The sequence below is a fragment of the Pongo pygmaeus genome, chromosome 5 (genome assembly GCF_028885625.2).
Source record: "Pongo pygmaeus isolate AG05252 chromosome 5, NHGRI_mPonPyg2-v2.0_pri, whole genome shotgun sequence".
NCBI lineage: Eukaryota > Metazoa > Chordata > Mammalia > Primates > Hominidae > Pongo > Pongo pygmaeus.
Window position 1 is genome coordinate 36,345,448 of NC_072378.2, and position 25,176 is coordinate 36,370,623.

Consider the following 25,176-nt stretch of genomic DNA (forward strand, 5'->3'; position numbering starts at 1 on the left):
TTAAGGCAAGCATGGAATCCAAATTCTTCCCAGAGATCTTTCCCATTAAGCATAGCATTAAAACAGCAAGAAGATTAAACCCATTTAATTCCCTACTCTGAATATACATATGAATTGATGTGAATATGTTTATGTATTAGAGATCAAATTGTATTTCAACATACCTGTTGTCTTCCTCCAGATTTATCCTGGATAATAGTCCTAGCAACAGCACCAGTAAACACACAAGATCTGAAAAATGAACTGACGACATTGCAAAGGCCGATGGCTATTAAATCCTGTAAAGAAATGGCAGATGCTTTAGGCCCCCCTTTTTGTTGAAGAATGCTGATTTTATTTTGAGTTGAAGGCATATGGGTTTTTTTTTATATGAAGATAGGGTTGTTTGCATCACTTGAAATAACAGATTGAAATATTATTAGAAGGCCGGGCGAGGTGGCTCACGCCTATAAGCTCAACACTTTGGGAGGCTGAGGCGGGTGGATCACCTGAGGTCAGGAGCTTGAGACCAGCCTGACCAACATAGAGAAACCCTGTCTCTACTAAAAATACAAAATTTGCCAGGTGTAGTGGCACATGCCTGTAATCCCAGCTACTTGGGAGTCTGAGGCAGGAGAATCACTTGAACCTGAGAGACAGAGGTTGCGGTGAGCCAAGATTGCACCATTGCACTCCAGCCTGGGCAGCAAGAGCGAAACTCCGTCTCAAAAAAAAAAAAAAAAAAATTAGAACAAAAGGATGGCACATCTGATTTTCTTGATTAAACCGAATCGTCATTTTAGCTAGTCATCACAAGGAAAGTGCTTTTTCAAGGTGAGAAAATGAGACTCTGGCATTTTTATTCTCTTTCAAGTGATGACCAGGACTTAGGATGACAGGGAGAAGCACAACGCTATTCTCCCTGCCTTATGTACTACCCTAAAGGTCAAATTGGGCTGGGTGCGGTGGCTGACACCTGTAATCCCAGCACTTTGGGAGGCTGAGGCAGGCAGATCATGAGGTCAGGAGTTCGAGACCAGCCTGGCCAAAGTGGTGAAAGCCCATCTCTACTAAAAATACAAAAATTAGCTGGGCATGGTGGTGAGTGCTTGTAATCCCAGCTACTCGGGTGGCTGAGGCAGGAGAATTGCTTGAACCTGGGAGGTGGAGGTTGTGGTGACCCAAGATCATGCCATTGCACTCCAGCATGGGTAACAAGAGCAAAACTCCGTCTCAAAAAAAAAAAAAAGGTCAAATTGGAACACCTGTTGTTTCCATATTTCCCTCTTGAGTTCTAGGGAAAGGGCTAAAAAGACAAAAACTATTTCTGGGAGGCCAACTGTATGGTATTAGAAGCCCTCGCTTTTTTTTTTTTTTTGAGATGGAGTTGCCCAGGCTGGAGTGCAGTGGCGTGGTCTCGGCTCACTGCAAGTTCTGCCTCCTGGGTTCACGCCATTCTCCTGCCTCAGCCTCCCGAGTAGCTGGGAGTACAGGCGCCCACCACCACGCCCGGCTAATTTTTTTTTTTGTATTTTTGGTAGAGACGGGGTTTCACCATGTTAGCCAGGATGGTCTTGATCTCCTGACTTCGTGATCCACCTGCCTTGGCCTCCCAAAGTGCTGGGATTACAGACATGAGCCACTGCTCCCGGCCCAACCCTGGCTTTTTATAAGACGTTCTGCAGCATTTCTTATTGCACCTCAGTATGTGGTTGGAGGACTTGGTAGAAAGAAAGCTAAAATTAAGAAAAGTGAAACTCTCCTAGCTTAACAACATGATGCCATAATTTTCTGGCCTCTCTGTACCATATCTGTTCTAGGGCAATAACACTCAGGTTAATTCAAGTGCCCTCAAAGTTAAGTATCCCTCACCTCTCAAAAATCCTTTGTGATTACTGTCCAAACCATGGTCCAAGTGGCTCTTCAGTTAAAAAAGACTCCTGCTTCATGTTAGCAGGAGGCTTTGATTAAAGAACAAAGAGTTAAGGATCAGAGGAAGTAATAGTCCTCTCACCTGGTTGGAATTGACACTGTAATTGTGAAGACTGGCAATCTTCTTGCCCAGAAATATGAGCAGAAAGGAGCTCACCAAAGATAAGGAGAAGGCTTGTAAAATTATCTTGGGAAGAAGGCTGAAATCTGGTGTTACAGGAAACAGGAAGCTGGAATAGAATAGCGGAATTATTTCTGGATAGCAGGAATCCTTTCTTGGTACCTCCGCCACTCTATTCTAACACTGGGCTGTCCTGATTATTATTATTATTTTTTTTAATGACAATAGGGACAAGCGGAGTGATTGAGGCAGCAGCCTGCCAAAACTGCCAGCAAACCAAGCCAAGTTATGAAAGCCATTGAGAGAACACGCTGTTGTGTCTTGTAGTTCAATGTTTCTGCCAGGTAGCAATGGCAGTAAACAGAACAGGCAAAACATTAACGATTCATGTGGTTTCTTGATACTGTTTGAGACCATACCAATAGGTGAACTATAGGTGGATATTTAAGGAAGAAATAATGCCTATTTTATGGAAACTCTTCCAGAAGTTGAAGATGAGGCAATACTTTCCAAATCTTTCTATAATGTCAACATACGGCTGGGTGCGGTGGCTCATTCCTGCAATCCCAGCACTTTGGGAGGCCGAGGTGGGTGGACCACTCGAGGTCAGGAGTTCGAGATCAGCCTGGCCAACATGGTGAAACCCTATCTCTACTAAAAATATAAAAAATTAGCCGGGTGTGGTGGCGCGCACCTGTAATCCCAGCTACTCTGGAGGCTGAGGCATGGGAATCTCTTGAACCCAGGAGGCAGAGGTTGCAGTGAGCAGAGATTGTGCTACTGCACTCCAGCCTGGGTGACAGAGTGAGATTCAGTCTCAAAAAAAAAAAAAAAAAAATTTCAATATACTCTGACACCAAAACCAGACATAGATAGCACAAGAAGAAAAAAAAAAAACCACTCAGGCCAATATCCTCATAAACATAAATGCAAAAATTCTTATCATTTTAGAAAGTCAATATATAAAAGGATAATACACTATGATCAAGTGGGGTTTATCCCAGAATGAAGCATTAGTTTAACAGTCAGAAATCAAGCACAATATTAACAGACTATAGAAGGAAAAGAAATCTTGATTATTTGGGGGGAGTGGTGTTTTTCCATAGATCCATACTGGCATAATTCTTTAAGTCATATCTGGAAGCACAAATATGCTTCCTTTTTTATTTCTCTAGATTACTTTCTAAGTCAGAAAAAAAAACTAAGTGTTTTAGATAAGGTTTGCTATTTGAAACACTTATTTGTTCTTTTGATTAATCATTTCATCAAAGACAAATATGTATGCCTCAACAGTTGATTTCCTTCTGATAAGTTATATAAAAATCCAAATTCAATAAAATGAATCATGTAAATACCCTTGGGAAAATTATCTTAAAAGAAATTTTGTGATATATATTTCCACAAAGCAAATAATCCCTTATCTAATTAAAGTTTCTTATTAGTTCTTGCATTTTAAATTTTATTTTTGAGTAGAAAGAATTCACTTTTAGCACCTCAAAGAGCTAAATATCATTTTCTTCACCATCCAACTATGTCTTCTTCTTCTTCTTTTTTTCTTCTTCTTCTTTTTTTTTGTATTGAGACCGGGTCTTGCTGTGTCAGTGGTGTGCAGTGGTGTGATCATGGCTCACTGCAACCTCAACCTTCCTCAATAAATCCTCCCAACTCAGCCTCCCAAGTAGCTAGGATTTCAGATGCATGCCACCACACCTGGCTATTATTATTATTATTATTTTTTTTTGTAGAAACGGAGTCTCACCATGTTGCCCAGGTTGGTCTTGAAATCCTGAGCTCAAGCGATTCGCCTGCCTCAGCCTCCCACAGTGCTGGGATTACAGGCATGAGCCACTGTGTCTGGCCCTACTACGTCTATTTTAATTCCTTATTTATAACTTACCACTGGGCGCGGTGGCTCACGCCTGTAATCTCAGCACTTTGGGAGGCCAAGGCGGGCTGATCACAAGGTCAGGAGATCAAGACCATCCTGGCTAACACAGTGAAACCACATCTCTATGAAAAATACAAAAATTAGCCAGGCGTGGTGGCAGGCGCCTGTAGTCCCAGCTACTCGGGAGGCTGAGGCAGGAGAATGGCATGAACCTGGGAGGCGGAGGTTGCAGTGAGCCGAGATCGCACCACTGCACTCCAGCCTGGGCAACAGAGCAAGACTCCATCTCAAAAAAAAAATAAAATAATTTATAACTTACAAGCTCCTTTGCATTTTTCAAGTAATGAGCTAAGTAGAAGCATAACTGAATGCTTAGAGGTAGGTATTTAAGTTATTATCAAATTCCACCTTTTTGTCTTTTTAAGAAGCTAGGTAAGAATGAGGCTGTCCCAAAGAGGTACACAGTAAATATAATTTACTACCCCAATCTATATTAGTAAAGCTTGAATATTTAGTATGATAACAACATAAACTACTGTTTTTCCTTTCTGTTCTCTGTAACAGTCAATTCTTGTTAGCAAATGAGGTTAAAAGGGGACATGGACACAGCAGGAGCTAACTTAAATTGTCTAATCTTACTATTCTCTAGCAGCCCTGGATAAATACCTAATAAAAGAGAAAGCTCAAAGCAATGCTTAAAATTAGACTTCTGAAATTGTCACTTGTCCATCTGTACCTTTGAATCTTATAAGAGATAAGCGAAACTTGGCTGTGTGGGTTTTTTCTTTTTTCTTTTTTACTTTTTGAGATAGTCTCCCTCTATTGCCTAGGCTGGAGTGCAGTGGCATGATCCTGGCTTACTGCAACCTCCAACTCCCGGGTTCAAGTGATTCTCTTGCTTTAGCCTCCCAAGTAGCTGGGATTACAGGCACACACCACTATGCCCAGCTAGTTTTTGTATTTTTAGCAGAGATGGGGTTTCACCTTGTTGGCCAGACTGCTCTCGAACTCCTGGCCTCAAGTGATCCACCTGCCTCAGCTTCCCAAAGTGCTGGGATTACAGGCATGAGGCACTGCGCCCAGCCTGGCTGTGTGGTTTTGAAGTCATTGATAACAGAAGCATATTGTGTAAGTATAACAGAGTGGTTATAATTATAGACTTTGGAATTGAGGAGAAATATGTTCAAATGGTAGCTCTGCCACGGAAGAGCAATGTGCTAAGTAATTTAAACATAGGAAGCCTTAGTTTCCTTAGTGTAAAAAAGAAGACACTATCTACCTCAAAGCATTACTGTGGGGAGCAAATGAAAGAATACAAATATGTAAAGTGTCAATCCCACTGTTGTTCTTGTTATTATTTTTTTTCCTGAGGACAGAGATCGTGTCTTGCTTATCTTTGTACTCCCTAGTACCTAGGTGGTGTCTGCCCACATTTTTTGATTGACTGGAATTTCAAGTTGATTCAGCCATCGTCAGATTTCATTGAGAACTGGGTAGGTTATGAGACTAGTTCAAACTGATTGTGTCAAAATAGCCTACATTTGCCCGGGTGTGGTGACTCACGCCTGTAATCCCAGCACTTTGGGAGGTGGAGATGGGAGGATCACCTGAGTCCAGGAGTTCAAGATCAGCCTGGCCAACATGGTGAAACCCTGTCTCTACAAAAAATACAAAAATTAGCCAGGTGTGGTGGCAGGCACCTGTAATTCCAGCTACTCAGGAGGGTGAGCAGGAGAATCACTTGAACCCGGGAGGTGGAGGTTGCAGTGAGCTGAGATGGCGCATTGTGCTCCAGCCTGGGCGACAGAGCAAGACTTGTCTCAAAAAGGAAAAAAAAAAGCCTACATTTTGTGATCCTGGAGTTTAGCAAGTATGCTTCATTCTTTACAGGATTCCTTATTATACAACGTGAGGAAATGGGCAATGCTCTTCAAAAGCCTCTCTGAGTCAAGAAACTGCAGTATATTGCCTTTCTTAGCTAATGTGATTCATCTGATTAAGGTTAAAAAAAAAAAAATTTCCTAACAGAAGCAAGAGCCGTGCCTCATAGTCACTGGTAAGAATTATAATGTAAATTGATTGTGAGTCCTTAAGAACTCCATATGCCAGGCTATTTGAAGATCACTTTCTACCTAGAGTAAGAAAATAATGTTGCTCAAGGGCACCAATTCTGACCGGGCACTGTGGCTCATGCCTGTAATCCCAGCACTATAGGAGGCCAAGGCAGGAGGAATGTTTGAGCCCAGGATTTTGAGACCAGCCTGAGCAACACGGCAAAATGCTGTCTCTACTAAAAATGCAAAAAATTAGCCGGGCGTGGCAGTGCGCAGCGGTGTGCGCCTGTAGTCCCAGCTACTCCGAGAGCTGAGGAGGGAGGATCACTTGAGCCTGAGAATTCAAGGCTGCAGTGAGCCATGATTGTGCCACTGCACTCCAGCCTAGGCAACAGAGTGAGACCCTGTCTCAAAAATAAATAAATAAATAAATAAATAAATAAATAAATAAATAAAAATAGGGCATCTATTTAGTCTAAGTTTGTGAAGGCAGAAGGAACGTTCATCTTCTGAACACAGAGCCACAGGAGACAGGCTAGAAAAACCGAGGCATCTCTTGTCCACCCCTTGAGAATTGATCAGAAAGGTATGGCAGTTGAGAAGGCCTATCATGTGCTATGAAAAAAAACATGAGATTCTCTGATATTCAGTGCATATCACAGTTTTCCTGGATAAGGGGATTTGTTCAACTATGAGAAGAGAGACAGAGGCTGACCAGAGAAGGCACAAGGAGTTGTCCCTAGCCCTGCTCCTTTCATGAACCTCTGTGTTCTAAAATGAATTTTGCTTTGGCCAGAGACTGCTAGTAGAAAATACCAATCAGGCTGTGTGGTCAGAGGCTAAGAGAGGGTATCAGAAAGAGAAAAGCAATCTTGAAAAGTGGAATTACTGACCTATAAGGAATCATGTCAATAAGCGTCTGGCTGGTTTCTGTGGCCATGCTTATCTTGTTTGCAATCACAGTGAAGCCAATAATCTGTAGGGGGTAAAAAAAAAAGGGGGGGGCATATGAATACCTAAATATAGTGCATTGCTTCCAGGAGCAGAGTTGCCCATAGCCTCTGGCAGGACAGAAAATGAAACAGGCAGCAGTCCCTATGCATGCAAGTTGGAGAGAGAGGCATGGCTAGTTCAGCGGAGCAAGGCAGGCATTAGAGATCTTCCCTGATTCATTTGGTTCTCTAAGCCAGAGTGCAAAACAACTTGGTCTGTGAACATGATGGGAACCAATGGATGCCATGAACTTCTGTATCCCCACCAACTTTATTTATTTTTTCTTGTTTTAATATTTAATATATTTGAATCTCAATGGCTTTCAGTGAGATCGATCCATTTAAATACTGAATGACTTGGAAAATACCTCTTTGCTCCTCTTTAAATAAAGAGTTGTGTATTTCAGAGTTTAATCAGGAAGTGGGGAATCTCCCTACCAACTTTAAACATCTAGATTATTATAAACATGTTTTCAGATAATGGCTGTATCAAGTTTTCAGTTTCAAAAGTTTTTAGTTCCAGGTACATTGTAGTAATACAGATATGCCTTTTAGGGGCTTGTTGAGGTATACCAAAAGAGAAACATGATTAACCCTTAATAATATGGAGCAACATTTAATTGCACAAAGAAAAAGTTCTGTAGCAAAGCAACTACCTGCTTTTTCCCCCTTTCATTTACTTCTAAAGATGGCAATTCTCCCTCTAGTCCCTGATTTTTAATTAGAGGGAAAAGAGACAACCTAGCAGCTGTTATAGCTTATAAAGACTCTGCATCAATGCAGATTAAACCAGAGACAAGAGACCTCAATTCCTATGTTTTAAAATAGCAATTATACAGTTGCTTTATCCCATTCTTCCTACTAATACATATCTCTTTCCCCAGCATCTACTGCAGGAGTTCAGCCAGGCACTGAACAGAACAGCAGTTGTCTAACCTGTGATACTGTTATCAGATGAAGACCCCTAGGAAGTCTACAGATTAGAATGGAAGGAAGAATCTGGATTACAGTTTGGATCAGAGAAGAAGAGTCTTGGTTTTTATATAGTTAAGAGGCAAGAAGTATGGCAAGTATGGCAAGGAACTCTTATTTCCAGTATAAAGGTAATACTTGTTCACAGAGAAAAATGAAGAAAATATGAAACATTGAAAAACAGAAATAACTCATCCAAAGACAACTATTGTTACATTTTTTGTGTTTGCTGTACAGCTTAAATATACATAAATTATGAACATATGTATAATTTCTTATAGCCAAGGGACCCTTGAATTATCAGTATAGTCTACCTGGATCTCAGTTGTTGCCGTGAAAATTTTCCTAAATATTGAGTCTGCTCTTTTTTTTTTTTTTTTTTTGAAATGGAGTTTTGCTCTTGTTGCCCAGGCTGGAGTGCAGTGGGGCAATCTCAGCTCACTGCAACCTCTGCCTCCTGGGTTCAAGCGATTCTCATGCCTCAGCTTCCTAAGTAGCTGGGATTACAGGCGTGTGCCACCACACCCGGCTAATTTTTTGTATTTTTTAGTAGAGATGGGGTTTCGCCAAGTTGGCCAGGCTGGTCTTGAATTCCTGACCTCAGGTGATCCTCCTACCTCGGTCTCCCAAAGTGCTGGGATTACAGGCGTGAGCCACTGTGCCTGGCCAAGTCTGCTCTCTTAAGGACAGATTGATAGATGTGTGCAGTTTCCTCCAGCACATCTAAACATTAATAATTTGTGGGTGCTGTGAGAGGCATTTTAGACCCTAGACCATGGGCGCCTCCATCTTCCCTCTCTCATTTTCCTCACTGCTAAGGGAAACAGGGAGGCCTTTTTCTAGTTCTACCCTGCATCTCTAATCCCTGCTATGTGGTAGAAACTGTGTCCCCATCACTTGACTTGACTTGACATGTGTATAGGTAGTGTTTTGCAGGCTTCAATAGCCTGTGAGCACAAATTAGGTCACAAAAAAGGTTAATGCCTAAATTGCAATTATTGTAAGCCTTCACCTATTTTTATTGCTGGACCTCTGTTTCCTCCCCTACCTCACCTCATGGAGCATTGTAATTACTTATAGCATTCTCCAAAGGAATATATTCTTCTTTTCTTTCTTTCTTCTTCTTTTTTTTTTTGAGACAGAGTCTTTGCTCTGCTGACCAGGCTGGAGTGCAGTGGCACAATCTTGGCTCACTGCAACCTCTACCTCCTGGGTTCAAGCAATTCCCCTGCCTCCACCTCCTGAGTAGCTAGGACTACAGGTGTGCACCACTAGGCCCAGCTAATTTTTTGTATTTTTATTAGAGATGGGGTTTCATCATGTTGGCTAGGCTGGTCTCGAACTCCCGACCTCGAGCAATCCACCTGCCTCCGCCTCCCAAAGTGCTGGGATTACAGGCATGAGACACCGAGCTTGGCCCCCAGTGGAATATCTTGACTGTGGCTCACAAACCAATCTGTCAGCCATGGTCAAACCACAGCACTCTTTGCACTCTCACTTCTCTCCTTTCCTTATAACTCTGGTTCATGTTGATTGCTTTCAAGGCTGTGTAAACCAAAAACAAAATTCTAAGGCCCCCAGTCACCTGAATGGATCCCATCTCTTGGCCAAGGGAATTCCGAAGTTAACCTGAAAAAACTAGTTCAGGCCATGATTGAAGCAGGGGTCAGACATACCTCATTATATCCCTCCTCCCTTTTGGAATTCAGGAAAAGCCAACCAGCATTAACCTCAAAACAGACCCTTAAGTCTGATAAGAAATGTTTACAACCCATTCTCTTTGAAGCCTGCTACTTGGAGGCTCCATCCGCATGACACAGCTTTGGTCTCCACAACCCCTTACCGTAACCCAGACATTCGACTCTATTGATAATAACTCTTTCAATCAATTACCAATCAGAAAAATTTTAAATCTGCCTATGCTATGGAAGCCCCCACCCCTTCAAGTTGTCCCACCCTTCCAGATCAAACCAGTGTAAATCTTACAGGTATTGATTGATATATTGTGTCTCCCTAATGTATAAAAGCAAGCTGTACCCTGAACATGTTGGCAGGACCTCCCTCCAGAGGCTATGTCACGGGGGCTTCCTTAACCTTGGCAAAATAAACTTTCTAAATTGATTGAGACCTGTGTCAGATACATCTGGGTTTACAGACTGCTTGAAGGAACATCACTATGATCCTTGGTGCTGATGTCTCTTAAGAGAGGGCTGGGCACGGTGGTTCACGCCTGTAATCCCAGCACTTTGGGAGGCCGAGGTGGGCAGATCACGAGGTCAGGAGATCGAGACCATCCTGGCCAACAAGGTGAAACCCCGTCTCTACTAAAAATAAAAAAATTAGCCAGGCATGGTGGTGTTTGCCTGTAATCCCAGCTACTCAGGAGGCTGAGGCAGGAGAATCGCTTGAACCTGGGAGGCAGAGGCTGCAGTGAGCTGAGATTGCACCACTGCACTCCAGCCTAGGAGACAGAGCGAGACTCCGTCTCAAAAAAAAAAAAAAAAAAAAAAAGGGGGCTGCTGTCTGTTCATGGCTGCTGTCTGCTGGTGACTACAAAGCTGCAGCCTCCTAAGGTGCCAGAGATGGGCTGAGAAAGGAGAGGCTGTCTCTGACTGCACCCTACAAACTTCATATACACATTGTTTCCTAAGCTCTAGAGCACCATTTGTATCCAGGGTTTTGTTTTTAAGAATCAACAAATAAAAATCATATATATTTGTCATATACAACATGTTGTTTTAAAATATATATATATACACATTGTGGCATGGCTGAATCGAGCTATTAACATATGCATTACTTCACATATACATCTTTTTTTTTTTTTTTTTTTTTTTTTGAGACGGAGTTTTGCCCTTGTTGCCCAGGCTGGAGTGCAATGGCACAATCCCGGCTCACTGCAACCTTCACCTCCTGGGTTCAAGCAATTCTCCTGCCTCAGTCTCCCAAGTAGCTGGGATTACAGGCATGTGCCACGATGCCCAGCTAATTTTGTATTTTTAGTAGAAACAAGGTTTCTCCCTGTTGGCCAGGCTGGTATTGAACTTCTGGCCTCAGGTGATCCACCCGCCTCGGCCTCCCAAAGTGCTGAAATTACAGGTGTGAGCTACCATGCCTACATACTTTTTTGGTGTGGTGAAAACACTTAAAATCCAATCTCTTGGCAATTTTCAAGAATATGATACATTGTTACTAACTGTAGTTACTATGTTGTACAACAGATCTCTTGAAATTATTCCTCTTATCAAACTGAAATTTTGTATCCTTTGGCCAACATCTCCCCAAACCACTCTCCTGCAACTCTAGACCCTGGTAACCACCATTCTACTCTTCACTTCAATGAGTTCAACCTTTTTAGATTCCACATATAAATGAGATCATGCAGTACTTTTCTTTCTGTGCCTAGCTTATTTCACTTAACATGTCCTCTGGGTTCATCCACGTTGTCCCAAATGACAAGATTTCCTTCTTTTTATTTTTTATTTTATTTTAATTTTTTTAAACCAAATACCCACGCGTTAAGAAGAAGGATTTCCTTTTTTTTAAAGGCTGAATAGTATTCCATTGTATATGTATACCACATTTTTAAAAAAATCATTTTTTGTTACATGTCTGTCAACTAATACCTGTATATACTACATGTATCCATTTATCTGTTGATGAAGGCTTGGGTTGATTCTGTATCTTAGGTGTTTTAAATAGTGCCGTAGCGAACACGAGCGTGTAGGTATCTACTCAACATACTGATTTCATTTCCTTTAGGTATATACCCAATAGTGGGATTGCTGGATCTGCCTTCAGGGTTTTGAAAAATTTTTTGAAAAACAAGCCTTTCAGCTTCTGGCCTTTACGAATTAATAGCTTTTCAAACATTCAAAGGGAAAAGAATATGCACCTCTACAAGAAGTAGGCAACAGTTATAAGAAAGTTTAGTCTAAAGTCCCAAGGCAGTATTTTTCAACCTTGAAGAAGATAGACCTGGATTAGTTAGTATAAGTGGGTTATGCTGTGGCAACGTACAAGCCATGAGATTGTAGCATTTTAACACATCAAAGTTATTTTTTTGCCCACACAAAGTCCATGGTGGGTTGGACTTTGCAAACAGTGCCCCAGGGATTTGAGCTAATTTCACCTGGAGATTCCATTTTGTTTTCTTTTTTTTTGAGACAGAGTCTTGCTGTCTCCCAGGCTGGAGTGCAGTGGCATGATCTCAGCTCACTGCAAGCTCTGCCTCTCGGGTTCATGCCATTCTCCTGCCTCAGCCTCCCGAGTAGCTGGGACTACAGGTGCACAACACCACGCCCAGCTAATTTTTTTGTATTTTTAGTAGAAACAGGGTTTCACCATGTTAGCCAGGATGGTCTCGATCTCCTGACCTCGTGATCTGCCTGTCTCGGCCTCCCAAAGTGCTGGGATTACAGGCGTGAGCCACCAATCCCGGTCTCCATTTTCTTAACATACTGCCCCGTCATCATCACAGCAGGGGAGGAAAGAAGAGGGAACTTGTACCTATTCACCTCTACTTTGGCTCAAAAGTCACAGGGTCCTCCTAATTGCAAGAGAGACTGGGAGGTGCAGGGGGCACATGATTACTTGGTTAACTTCAAGCATCTTTGCCACAGACCACCACTTAAAAAAGAAATAATTCTCATTGACACCCAAAAATTCAGCAGCCTTTCTTTCTTTTTTTTTTTTTTTTTTACATGGAGTTTTGCTCTATCGCCCAGGCTGGAGGGCAGTGGCACGATCTCGGCTCACTGCGACCTCCCAGGTTAAGTGATTCTCCTTCCTCAGCCTCTGGAGTAGCTGGGATTACAGGCACACACCACCATACCCGGCTAATTTTTGTATTTTTAATAGAGACAAGGTTTCACCATGTTGGCCAGGCTGGTCTTGAACTCCTGACCTCAGGTGGTCGGCCCACCTCGGCCTCCCAAAGTGCTGAGATTATAGGCGTGAGCCACCATGCCCGGCCCTGAATTCAGCAATCTTAAAATGAAAAATGCTAACTTAGAAAATCTGAGCTTTATTGACAAAAATATCTTTATCATGGTAAAATGTTAATTATAACTGTAAAAGATAAATTTTATCAGCAGATTTTAGAAAAGAAACAAGAGGCCAGGTGCGTTGGCTCATGCCTGTAATCCCGGCACTTTGGGACGCTGAGGCGGGCAGCTCACTTGAGGTCAGGAGTTTGAGACCAGCCTGGCCAACATGGTGAAACCCACGTCTCTACTAAAAATATAAAAATCAGCTGGGCATGGTGGTGGGCACCTGTAATCCCAGCTACTCGGGAGGCTGAGGCAGGAGAATCACTTGAATCTGGGAGGTGGAGGTTGCAGTGGGCCAAGATCGTGCCACTGCACTCCAGCCTGGGTGACAGAGCGAGATTCTGTCTCAAAGAAAAAAGAAAAGAAAAGAAACAAGAAACATTATTATTAGACAGTGAGCCCTAGCTCTGCTACTTACTAATGACACAGATTAGAAAAAACATTTAACATCTAATTTGCCTCAATTTCTTTGTTATATACATTTATTTTTATTAAGGTATAATTTAGATACAATAAAGTGCACAGCTTTTAGATATACAGTTCTATATGGTTTTTTTTGTTTGTTTGTTTTTTGTTTTTTTTTTTTTGAGACGGAATCTCGCTCTGTTGCCCAGGCTGGAGTACAGTGGTGCGATCTCGGCTCACTGCAAGCTCTGCCTCCCAGGTTCATGCCATTCTCCTGCCTCAGCCTCCCAAGTAGCTGGGACTACGGGCGCCTGCCACCTCGCCCGGCTAAGTTTTTGTATTTTTAGTAGAGATGGTGTTTCACCATGTTGGCAGGATGGTCTCAATCTCCTGACCTCGTGATCCGCCCACCTCGGCCACCCAAAGTGCTGGGATTACAAGCGAGAGCCACCGCACCCGGCCAGTTCTATATGTTTTGAGGAATTTATACACTAGGTAACTGCCACCCTAATTAACAGCTAATTAACACATGAAACATTTCCATCACCCTGATAAATTAGTTTTCTACCACTTACTATTTAATTTTTCCACATGGGCAGCCACTAATCTTTTTGTCATGACAGATTAGTTTTTCCTGCTCTAGGAATTCATGTAATGGAATTATACAGTATGTGGCCTTTTGTGTCTTTTTTCTTTCATGCTACATAATGTTTTTGAAATCCATCCATGTTATACACACAATGTGTGTATGTGTGTATCTCCAGTTTGTTCCTTATTGCTGAAAAGTACTCTCTTGTAGGAAATCATTACACACATTACAATATGTTACCTTTTGTGTCTAGTATCTCTCTCTACTTTGTAGAGGTGAACAGTCAAAAGAATTATAATTGAAGCACAGAGAATAAACTCAGGATTCCAAAAATGGGATAGAAGCAGAAGCAGTATATTCTAGGATCTTGGCAGCAGTCAAAATGAACTGTTTTGTGGACAACAAAGTCATCTGTAGGGACCTTAACACTGGGGCATAACGTGAGTCGCAACCAGGGTGCCCAGTGATCTGTATAAACTAGGACTACAAGATAGGCATCATTAGGAGATTTGGCTGGTATATCTGTATTTCTTAGGAAGGACTGGTCTTGACTCTATCCTCAACTAATTGCTGTTGTTGAGATTGTGTTTGCTAAATAAGCTTGCATTTTGCTTTCTTGAGTTTTGTTCTGTTTTTTTGTTTGTTTTTTTTGAGACGGAGTCTCACTCTTTCACCCAATCTGGAGTGCAGTGGCACTATCTCAGCTTACTGCAAGCTCTGCCTCCTGGGTTCATGCCGTTCTCCTGCCTCAGCCTCCCGAGTAGCTGGGATTACAGGCACGTGCCACCACACCCGGCTAGTTTTGTATTTTTAGTAGAGACACGGTTTCTCCATGTTGGTCAGGCTGGTCTCAAACTCCCGACCTTGGGTGATCTGCCCGCCTTGGCCTCCCAAAGTGCTGGGATTACAGGCATGAGCCACCGCACCTGGCCTCTGCTCTGTGGTTCTTGAGCCAAACCTGTACTGTTGGATACATGTCCATTTTGGAGGCCATTTCTTTCTGAAGGCTGAGGTTTGGGTATGGGTTCTTATTGAAAAAGATGTTCAAATCTTCCAGTTGTTTCTCCATGAACATCGTATGTTTCCTTTGTGAATGCATCTGGTTCTAGCCATAGGAAAGGGCTGTTCATTTCCTCCTTGGTTCTTTGGCCCTTTGCCTGTTATCATTTAACATGAGATTGCTTGTGCCTCAACTCTTGGATTTTATTTTATTTTAATTTTTTAGGAAGGGCCTCTGAGTCTGACATCTTCTAATCTAGATGTGCTCCTATGTTCAAGTCCAGGGATGAACTGCCTCAATTTCCTTATTGTAGTATAGTGAGAAGGAATGGAGGTTGAATAACAGTATGATTTCAACTACATTAACATAAAAATAAAACATTTATGTAGAAAAAGATGTAAATTCACCAACATTGAGGTTAGGCCTGTCATATGTTTGTCTGAGAGAAGAAAGGAGTGAATAACTGAAAATACTAAAGTATCAATAGTAGTTGACTTTGGATGGTGCAACTATAGGAATTTCTTTTCCTCTACCACTTTTTTAAACTTCCTTATGTTTTTCAAACTTAGAATGAGCCCGTATTTCTTTCATAAGGAGAAAAAAAACCTTATCTTTGAAATATTATGAGAACGAGGCAATAGATAAAAGTACTTGGAGAATAAGCATTTTGTGAGAGAGATCTATTGTGCTATTGTGACTATAGTTAATAATGTGTACTTGAAATTGCTAAGAGAGTAGACCTTAAATGTTCTCACAACAAAAATAACTGCTGCTAGGGTTGCAAGGTGAAAACAATTAAAAATGATAATTAGGCCAGGCACGGTGGCTCATGCCTATAATCCCAGCACTTTGGGAGGCTGAGACAGGCGGATCACCTGAGGTCAGGAGTTTGAGACCAGCCTGGCTAACATGGTGAAACCCTGTCTCTATTAAAAAAATACAAAAATTAGCTCGCCATTGTGGCACACGCCTGTAATTCCAGCTACTCAGAAGGCTGAGGCAAGAGAATTGCTTGAACCTGGGAGGCAGAGGTTGCAGTGAGCCAAGATTGCACCACTGCACTCCATCCTGGGCAAGAGAGCAAGACTCTGTCAAAAAAAAACACAACAACTTGATTTAAACATTTCACAATGTATATCTATATCAAAATATCACATCATAAATGATAGATTCAATTTTTATTTGTCAACTATAGTATTAAAATATTTTAGAAAAAGAAAATAAGCATGTTTTCACAAATATAAGCATATGTTGAAAACTAAATGTATTCAGCTTTTACACAATTCAACTCAGCATTTTTTTAAAATAGTAAAATTATGCAAACTATGAATTTGGGACATCAAAAACACCTACCAGAAATAATTCCATGGGAAACTCAATGGGATACTGATTGAAAGAAATTCTGATACATTTGTTGATTCGCAGAACAACAACAACAGTTAGAAATAGTAGAATGCTGGTGGAATTAGCTTTTGGGAGAGTTATACAGTAATTAATTATGTCCTGAAAGAAAATAAAATTACGGAAGCTTAGAAACGGATGTAGTAATTGCCTAAGTCTAGAAATTGACACTGTAGATTAACTCAAAAAGAAGTCCCCAAGTAGAGTTTCTGGGTACAAAGGTCTTTATGGGTATTACTAGAATAGTGAGGGCAAGCATGGTGGGGGTGGCCATTTTTGTAAAAAGAAGGACAGTAATGCTCAATAAGAATAAGGAGAGAATACACTGTATGTCTTAGTATAATGAACAGGCCCTAGAAGTTCTGTTTATAAGCCAATAGTTATTAGTTTTCCCAAATAATATACTGTAGCTTAGCTCCTACCCTATTCTTACATTTAGGAACTACTTTGTCTTGTATATCCTTTAGATGTTTTAGGATACATGTCTGTTATAAGATAGGTAATGAGAAGAACTGTGATAGATACAATATCTTAAACACCAAATTTTAATGTATATCATGATAGTTTAAAAGGCTGAGCTGAAATGGTTAATCAACTGAAAGCATGGTCTAACTGGCATCTGCAATTAATCAAGACCCTAATTCTCCAATAAAGGAAAATATTTCTAGTACTCTCTTGACTGAGCTGCCTATAGGCTGTGTCTCCTTTGAGAATGGGCAGGAGTCTCCCTACTGAGCTCCACTTCCCTTTGGAGGCAAGAGGAGTGGCATTTGTAACTCTGGGTAAGAGTTGAAATTACTCACATAGAAGAAAGAGATGGGACCAGCATGGAAACTAATCGTAATCCCGAAGATGCAAGTTAGCTGGGACAGCATGATATGCAGTGCCACAGCAGCCAGGTAAGCACTCATTGCAGACTCCGGAAGGTAAGTGGCAATGAAGCCCAAACCCAGTACGCCCATTATTAGCTGCAGAGAAGAGAAAACCAGAGTGGGGCAGAATGTCTTCAATCCAGCAATGGCACCAATGGCGCTCTCCAGGAAAAGAAGGGTTTCCAACAGAAAAGTTAAGATAGGCCCCTTTGGCAACTCTTGTAACTCTCTTTCCCTACTGAACAGAAGTTGATAACATGGGTCCTTGTAATGTTGATCAGAGGCTCCCGACAAGTGCTAGCCCACACTACTCCTTTCCTTCTTTGTGAGCAGTCAGCTCACTTAAGTTCTTGCCCTAGAATCTACTGCTCTCTAGGTTGACTTGGGGAAAACAGGGACAAGGTGATCAGAACAAGCCTTTGCCTATTTATTTATTTATGAGACAGGATCTCACTCTGTTGCCTAGGCCGGAGTGCAGTGGTGCAATCATAGCTCACTGTAACCTCAAACTCCTGGGCACAAGCGATTCTCTGCTTCAACTTCCCAAATAGCTGGGACTACAGACGCACACACTGGGCTTTTTTTTTTTGGTAGAGATGGTGGGGGGGGGGGTCTTGCTATGTTACCTAGGCTGGTCTCGAACTCCTGACCTCAAGTGATTCTCCTGTTTTGGCCTCCCAAAACCCTGGGATTACAGGCATGAACGCACTGTGCCTGGCCTGCCTTTGCCTTTTTAAACCTCTTTCATTAGAAGCTTTGATAGCCCTTTTCAGGAGATGTTAACATTCCTCTGAGGAATGCAGCTTTTCACAAAGGAGAAGAGAATTTCAAAACAGTGGGATGGAGCTCAAACTTCTTGGCATTTGACTCTTATCTTTACTGAGAATAATTAAATTGAATTTATTTATGTTTTCAGGATTATGCACATCCTGAAGAAAAATAAAAAGGTATTTTACATGTCAATATGCGTATGTAAAATTTATGTTTATATAGTATAGAATAAAATTTTATACACACAGGATCTAAAAGGATAGACCTCACATGATTAACAGAAATTACCTTTGGGGAATGGGGTTAGATGTTGGGGACAACGTTTGATAATTTATACACTTTTTTACTATTCGAGATGTTCGTCTTTTATAATGAAAACCACAATTAGGTTGGGTGTGGTGGCTCATGCCTGTAATTTCAGCACTTTGGGAGGCTCAAGTGGGAGGGTCGCTTGAGCTCAGGAATTTGAGACGAGCCTGGGCAACATGACGACACTTTGTCTCTACAACAAGAAAAATAAAAAACAAAAAGAGGGTAGGTTAAGAAAACTGGCACAGCCCAATGAAGACTTTTCAGTAAGCAGGGTGGAAAGGAGCAAAACAGAAGTCTTAAAGCCTACAATTGTCACTTCACTCTCCACTCCACTAAAAGCTCTCAGAAAACAAACAAATTTGGAACAATAAATCATTTTGCTTTAACAGGTTTTCGTTTCAAAGCTTTCAATCAGCCCAGCACTGTGTCTCCCTTAATCTCTTGTCATTGCCGCCCAATGTGCTATTTTACTCTAGTCAGGCCAGTCTGCTTCCTATTTCTTGCATGACTGGCTGACTCCTACTTCTGTGCTTATGCATGAGCCCCTCTTTTTTCCATCTCTGCCAATCCATGTGCATCATCTCTCTTTTTTTTTTTTTTTTTTTTGAGACAGAGTCTTGCTCTGTCACCCAGGCTGGAATGCAGTGGTACAATCTTGGCTCACTGCAACCTCCGCCTCCCAGGTTCAAGTGATTCTCCCACCTCAGCCTCCCAAGTAGCTGGGATTACAGGTGCCCAGCACCACACCCGGCTAATTTTTGTATTTTTAAGTAGAGACAGGGTTTTGCCAAGTTGGCCAGGCTGGTCTCGAACTCCTGACCTCGAGTGATCCACCCACTTTGGTCTCCCAAAGTGCCAGAATTACAAGCGTGAGCCACTGTGGCTGGCCTGCATCATCTCTTTCAAGAGCTCAGTAAAATTCCTCTCCTTTAAGGAGTGTGGTGAAAAAAGCATGGTTCCTGGGGTTGGAGAATGTGGCTTCAGTCCTGGCCCAGCCACTCACTGGCTGTGTAAGTGTGGGCAATTTAACTCTCTGAACCTCAGTTTCCTCATCTATAAAATGTGAATAATATTCAATGTAAAGTGTTTCGAATAGATTAAATTTCATCACACATGTAAAATACCTAGCTCAGATCTGAAAATAGTGACAAATATGTATCACTCATATATGCAAATATATGTCACTCTTCTTCATACCATCCCTGCCTTCCATCTTGTAAATGGCAAAAATCTGCAATTGCCGTAGAACTCTTTCTTGCCCACTGTAATATGGCATCACATTCAGTGTTAACACAATATTCTAGGCAGCCACTGTTAATCAGTCAGGGTTGGCCTGTGAGATGAAACCTATCTGCCATTCTTATAGGAAGCCAGTACTAAATGTTGAATGAATGAAAGAGAGGGCTCAATAAATAGTTGTTTCCTTCCCAGATAACGTCAACTCAACTAGAGGTTATTTTTTAACTTCATGTTCTTTTGGCACTAAACTCTTATATGAATATTATTTTACACTTAAGATTTTCTAGAGCACAGATTCTACAATCAGACAACCCTAAAACTGAATCCCAGTTTGGTGTCTTAGCTATGTGACCTTGGGCAATTTTCTTAACCTCTCTATGCCCTTGTTTTCTTAAAAGAAGGACCATAGTAGTGTGCTACAGGCATGCACCACCACACCCAGCTATTTTTTTTAATTTTGTTTTGTAGAGACAGAGTTTCCCTATGTTGCCCAGGCTGGTCTCAAACTCCGGGCCCCAAGCAATCCTCCTGCTTCAGTCTCCCAAAGTGCTGGGATTACAGATGTGAGCCACCATGCCCAGCCCTCTTCCTTTTTTAGATGAAAAAAGCTGAGGCTTGAAGGAGAAGAGAAAGCATGCATGAGGCCCCTTGATAATTAAAAGGTTGCTTGTGTATTTTGTCTTATCCCACAAGATTAAACTTTTTAACCACAGGAAACTATATATTGTTTTTTAAATTTTTGGTCTCTGTTAAAGTACCAAATTCATTTCTCTGTGCCCACTAATTATAACTTATTGATGCTTACTATGTGACAAGCTCTAGGCTAAATACTTTGCATGCATTTTTTTCACTAAATCCTCCTAAGAACCCTGCAAAACAAATATTACTCCTGCTTTACACATGAGGAAACTGAGGACCACCAAGGTAAAATAATTTACCAAAGTTCACACAGCTCATAGTGTCAGGGCTGGAGTCTGCCCACTTTGACAGCCTGCCTTTGTAGGTACCCAATAAATCTTTACTTAATGAAAGACAGTCCCAGGGGAGATCAGTGAACATCAACTAGAGAGTGGGTTAGCTGAGAAAAAAGAGAAATAAGCCTGGAGGATGTGACTAGTTCAGTGGACGAACTTTTGGTGATAGACTCTCAGCGGAAATTAAAGACAGGGCCAAAATAAGTTTTGAGATTTTAATGAGTCATTCGTATTATTGTCCTTTAGCTGTGGTCCTTGTCAATGCAGAAAAGGGATTCCAGATCTGGCTCTAAAGCTTACTAACCCAAAGATAGTGTGTGAGCCTGTAAGGCCATTATTATTATTATTATTATTATTATTATTATTATTTCAGAGACAGGGTCTCGCTGTGCCACCCAGGCTGGAGTGCAGTGGCATGATCACAGCTTACTGCAGCCTCAACCTCCTGGGCTCAACTGATCCTCCCACCTCAGCCTCCTGAGTCACTGGGACTATAGGCAAATGCTACCATGCCCAGCTAAATGAGTCCATTCTTGTTGATAGAATATAAAGCAACTTTTGGCTGGGTGCAGTGGCTCACACCTGTAATCCCAACAGTTTGGGAGGCCGAGGTGGGTGGATCACCTGAGGTCAGGAGTTCAAGACTAGCCTGGCTAACGTGGTGAAACCCCTTCTCTACTAAAAATACAAAAATGTGCTGGGTGTGGTGACATGCACCTGTAATCTCAGCTACTCAGGAGGCTGAGGCAGGAGAATCACTTGAACCTGGGAGGTGGAGATTGCAGTGAGCCACGATTGTCCCATTGCACTACAGCCTGGGCAACAAGAGCAAAACTCCATCTAAAAAAAAAAAAGAATATGAAGCAATTTTTTAAAAGGTAAGATCAGGAGTGGAGCTCTGGACTAAGAGTCCGCAACCCCCTGGGGCCACCGACCAGTACTGGTACTGGTTTGTGGCCTATTAGGAACTGGGTGCTGCACAGCAGGAGGTGAGCAGCAGGCAAGCAAGCATCACTGCCTGAGCTCTCCACCTTCTGTCAGATCAGCCACAGCATTAGATTCTCAGGGAAGCACAAACCCTATTGTGAACTGCACATGGGAGGGATCTAGGTTGCATGCTCCTTATGAGAATCAAATGCCTGGTCATCTCAGGTGGAACAGTTTCATCCCAAAACCACCATCCTCCCTGGCCCGACCTGCCATTTGTGGAAAAATTGTCTTCTTTTGCAACTGGTCCCTGGTTTCAAAAAGTTGGGGACCACTGCTCTGGACCATTGTCCCTTAGACCCTTTGTCTTAGAGGAGAAAGGACTGAAGAGAATGTTCAATATCTCATCCTAAATCAGTGGTAGATGATTTCTGAGGCGACAGAAGTTTTGTCACTAAGGAGACACGCTATTCACACACCCTCTGATTTTTCAAAAAATAAATCACTGAAGTTCCAGGTATATCACAGTGGATCACAGGAGCAGTATAAGGAAGGGGTCTGTTTATAGCCCCTTTATTCAGTTCCTTTTCAGGGATTTGAAGACTCAGATCCTACCTGAATAATCCCAGTCAGAAAAGTTGTGGTTGCCACCACACTCAAGGATTTATTATAGCCCATAAGGTAGGAGGGGGCAGAAAACTCATTCTTGACGAAAGATCCCATGACCAGTTGACCACTGTTGAATGGGCTCACTTTCAGAACGTTGATCAGCAGAGCACTCACCAGGAAGAAGGAACCTATGGAAGAAGATGTTAGGCAGAAGGTGAAGTTTCAAGTCCAGGTAAACCGATATTGACAAAAGCAAGGTATGGTTGAATTCCAGATTGTCCTTCAACTGAATAACTTTTCTCATTTGAAAGTGGCCATTGAGAAGTAAGAAAGATCAAGAAAGAGAACTGTGCCTCCACATATTGTGACCAACTCATGGAATTTAGATGGTGGTGGTTTAGGTATTTAGTCTCTTTGTGTCATGGGTATGTTGAGTGGAATAGAGAAGTTGACTGAAATGGCTGTCGGGCTCAGCTGCTGTGTCTGCTCTTAGAGAAGGTTAAAAGTGAGATGGCAGTGAAAATATTAGAAAAGAAAGCAATCACCGGGCGTGGTGGCTCACGCCTGTAATCCTAGCACTTTGGGAGGCCGAGGCAGGTGGATCACCTGAGATCAGGAGTTTGAGACCAGCCTGACCAACATGGAGAAACCCTGTCTCTACTAAAAATATAAAATTAGCTGGGCATGGTGGTGTATGCCTGTAATCCCAACTACTCAGGAGGCTGAGACAGGAGAATCACTTGAAGCCAGCAGGCGGAGGTTGCAGTGAGTCGAGATGGCGCGATTGCACTCCAGCCTGGGCAACAAGAGCGAAACTCCGTCTCAAAAAAAAAAAAAAAAAAGAAAAGAAAAGAAAAGAAAGCAATCAATAACAATAGGAAGAAAAATAATACTGACACTGAGGTAAATTAAACTTATTTCAAACATTATTTTGTTTAGTCCTCATATTGTCATAACACATAAGAGAGCAAAGATACATCTTAACTTTAAATTTACCTAACATAAATAAATCTCTAACAACCCTTATTATAAGTATTTGGAAATGATTGTGAGGTTCCTCAGAAACTTGGAAATAAAGGAATAAAATTGTTTTATTGGTGTTCAAATGTAAAATCAACACATAGCAGATTGAATAAAGACATGAGCTATTCTTTATTTTTATTATTATTATTTATTTATTTATTTTGAGACGGAGTTTCGCTCGTTGCCCAGGCTGGAGTGCAATGGCGTGATCTTGGCTCACTGCAACCTCCACCTCTCGGGTTTAGGCAATTCTCCTGCCTCAGCCTCCCAAGTAGCTGGGATTACAGACACCTGCCACCACGCCTAGCTAATTTTTTGCATTTTTAGTAGAGATGGGGTTTCACTATGTTAGCCAGGCTGGTCTCAAACTCCTGACCTCATGATCCGCTTGCCTCGGCCTCCCAAAGTGCTGCGATTACAGGCATGAGCCACCGTACCCGGCCAAGCTATTCTTAAAAAAGGAAAAGTAGCACTTCACATCTGGAAAGATGGGATGTTAATCAGACTGAACATAAAAACATATATAAAGAATGTGTCATTCAGAATGGTAAATGTTGGTGGATTGGTCAGTTCAGTGGAGAAATCCAGGAAAAGGCACATCACTGAGTAAATGTTGGCAATGACCTTCTAAACTTATGGGGGAATTTTGTGATTTGATTTCTATGCAGGCTCTCCTAGGTGAAGTAAATGTGCTGATCGTATGACCTTTAATTAGTCTGGCTTCTGTAATAGTTATTTCTAATTATAAATTAGTAGATGGACTTTTGACTCAGGGAAGGGAAGTACTTATCCTATGGATGTCAGTGTTTTGACTACTGTGATAACATTTTCTCACTGTAAATTAATAAGCTGGCATGCTGTATTACAAGTCAGCCCATGGAGTTTGGTTATTATGGTTCAGATGAAAGAAGTATCTGCTCTAGGAGTTTTGACACAATCATTTCTGGATCTTCTGGGTTGAGGGAAGTCAGATTCCAATGTGTGGTGATTTCTTAAGGAAAGTATCTCTGCCCTTTAATTTCTTTGGGAAACATCTTGCTGGCCTGTTTTCTGGTGTTGACAATAATGATACACTAGAAGTATTTATTTCTACAATCTGAACACTAACTGTATGGATAGAATGTCCACCTCCTGCCTCCTTTCTTTCTATCTTAAAGATAGCTTTATGTTGGGTTCCTTAGCAATAAGTATATGATCAAGATGGAAACTTCATCCACCGCATGTGTATTTCAGTGCTGAACTCACCAATGGACATTTGATGACACGATCCAAAAATTACATAGATTACCGAAGAACAGAAAGCTGCATAAGCGATGTTGAGGGGAGGAATCAGTTGCCTTGCCAGCAAACTAAGTGTCAGGACTGAAAAACAAGATAATTTAAGAAAAAGCAGCTTGTCTTTAAAAGTCACCTTAAATAAAAACTGTAAAGTGTATTTAAAATAAAAATCATCCATGTGTATAGCTGACTGAGTGTGGTAATAGTATTTCTGGACATATAGTCCTTCATTAGCACTTTTTATTATCTTCTTTGATTCCTAGCTTCTCTTCCTATTTTGCCACACACTTTTACACTTCAATTCAATATCATAGGCTGAAACATCATTCACTGCGAGGTCTTAATACTAAACATATGAAGCAAATACCACAGTAATAAGACCCCTAATTCCAACAGCTCAAAAGCAGCCCCATCCTTATTCCTAGTCTAGCACAAGCAGGCCCTGGGAATTCTCCAGGGCTGAAGATAAAACTGGAGAGCAAGGCAAGAATCACACTTCACTGACTTGAAGTTGGTATGTGTTGGTTCTCTTCCATAGGCCAATCCCTCCAGCCTCTTCCTTCAGCTGCTTCTGTAATACTTACTTTCTTTTCTAAGAAGCACCATGAGAATTTGGAAATTTTCAAGCAAATGGACTAACAGGCATAGTGTCATCCTTTTGATGTTTCAAGTCCCTATTTCCTTCCCTAAGAGTCTGTCCTCAATTTACATCATACCGATATACTCATCTAAATTCAGTTATAAATTTAGTCAGATGGTTTATTGTCTTAGATAAGCAAGGCTCCTT

General features: G+C 41.6%; 1 protein-coding gene across 6 annotated transcripts in view; it reads right to left on the bottom strand.

Moving 5' to 3' along the window:
* Positions 1–25,176, bottom strand: part of SLC26A8 (solute carrier family 26 member 8) — an 82,582-nt gene that overhangs the window by 31,600 nt on the left and 25,806 nt on the right. For 2 of the 6 annotated variants that reach the window (XM_054490898.1, XM_054490901.2), the window contains exons 4-10: positions 24,357–24,473; positions 22,095–22,276; positions 17,188–17,352; positions 16,337–16,486; positions 6,868–6,950; positions 1,994–2,141; positions 165–278 (exon numbers count right to left, since the gene is read on the bottom strand). In XM_054490898.1, coding sequence (XP_054346873.1) covers positions 165–278; positions 1,994–2,141; positions 6,868–6,950; positions 16,337–16,486; positions 17,188–17,352; positions 22,095–22,276; positions 24,357–24,473 — 959 coding nt within the window. The remainder of the gene's footprint in view (positions 1–164; positions 279–1,993; positions 2,142–6,867; positions 6,951–16,336; positions 16,487–17,187; positions 17,353–22,094; positions 22,277–24,356; positions 24,474–25,176) is intronic. The other 4 variants (XM_054490899.2, XM_054490900.2, XM_054490902.1 and 1 more) reach the window with 4 other exon arrangements.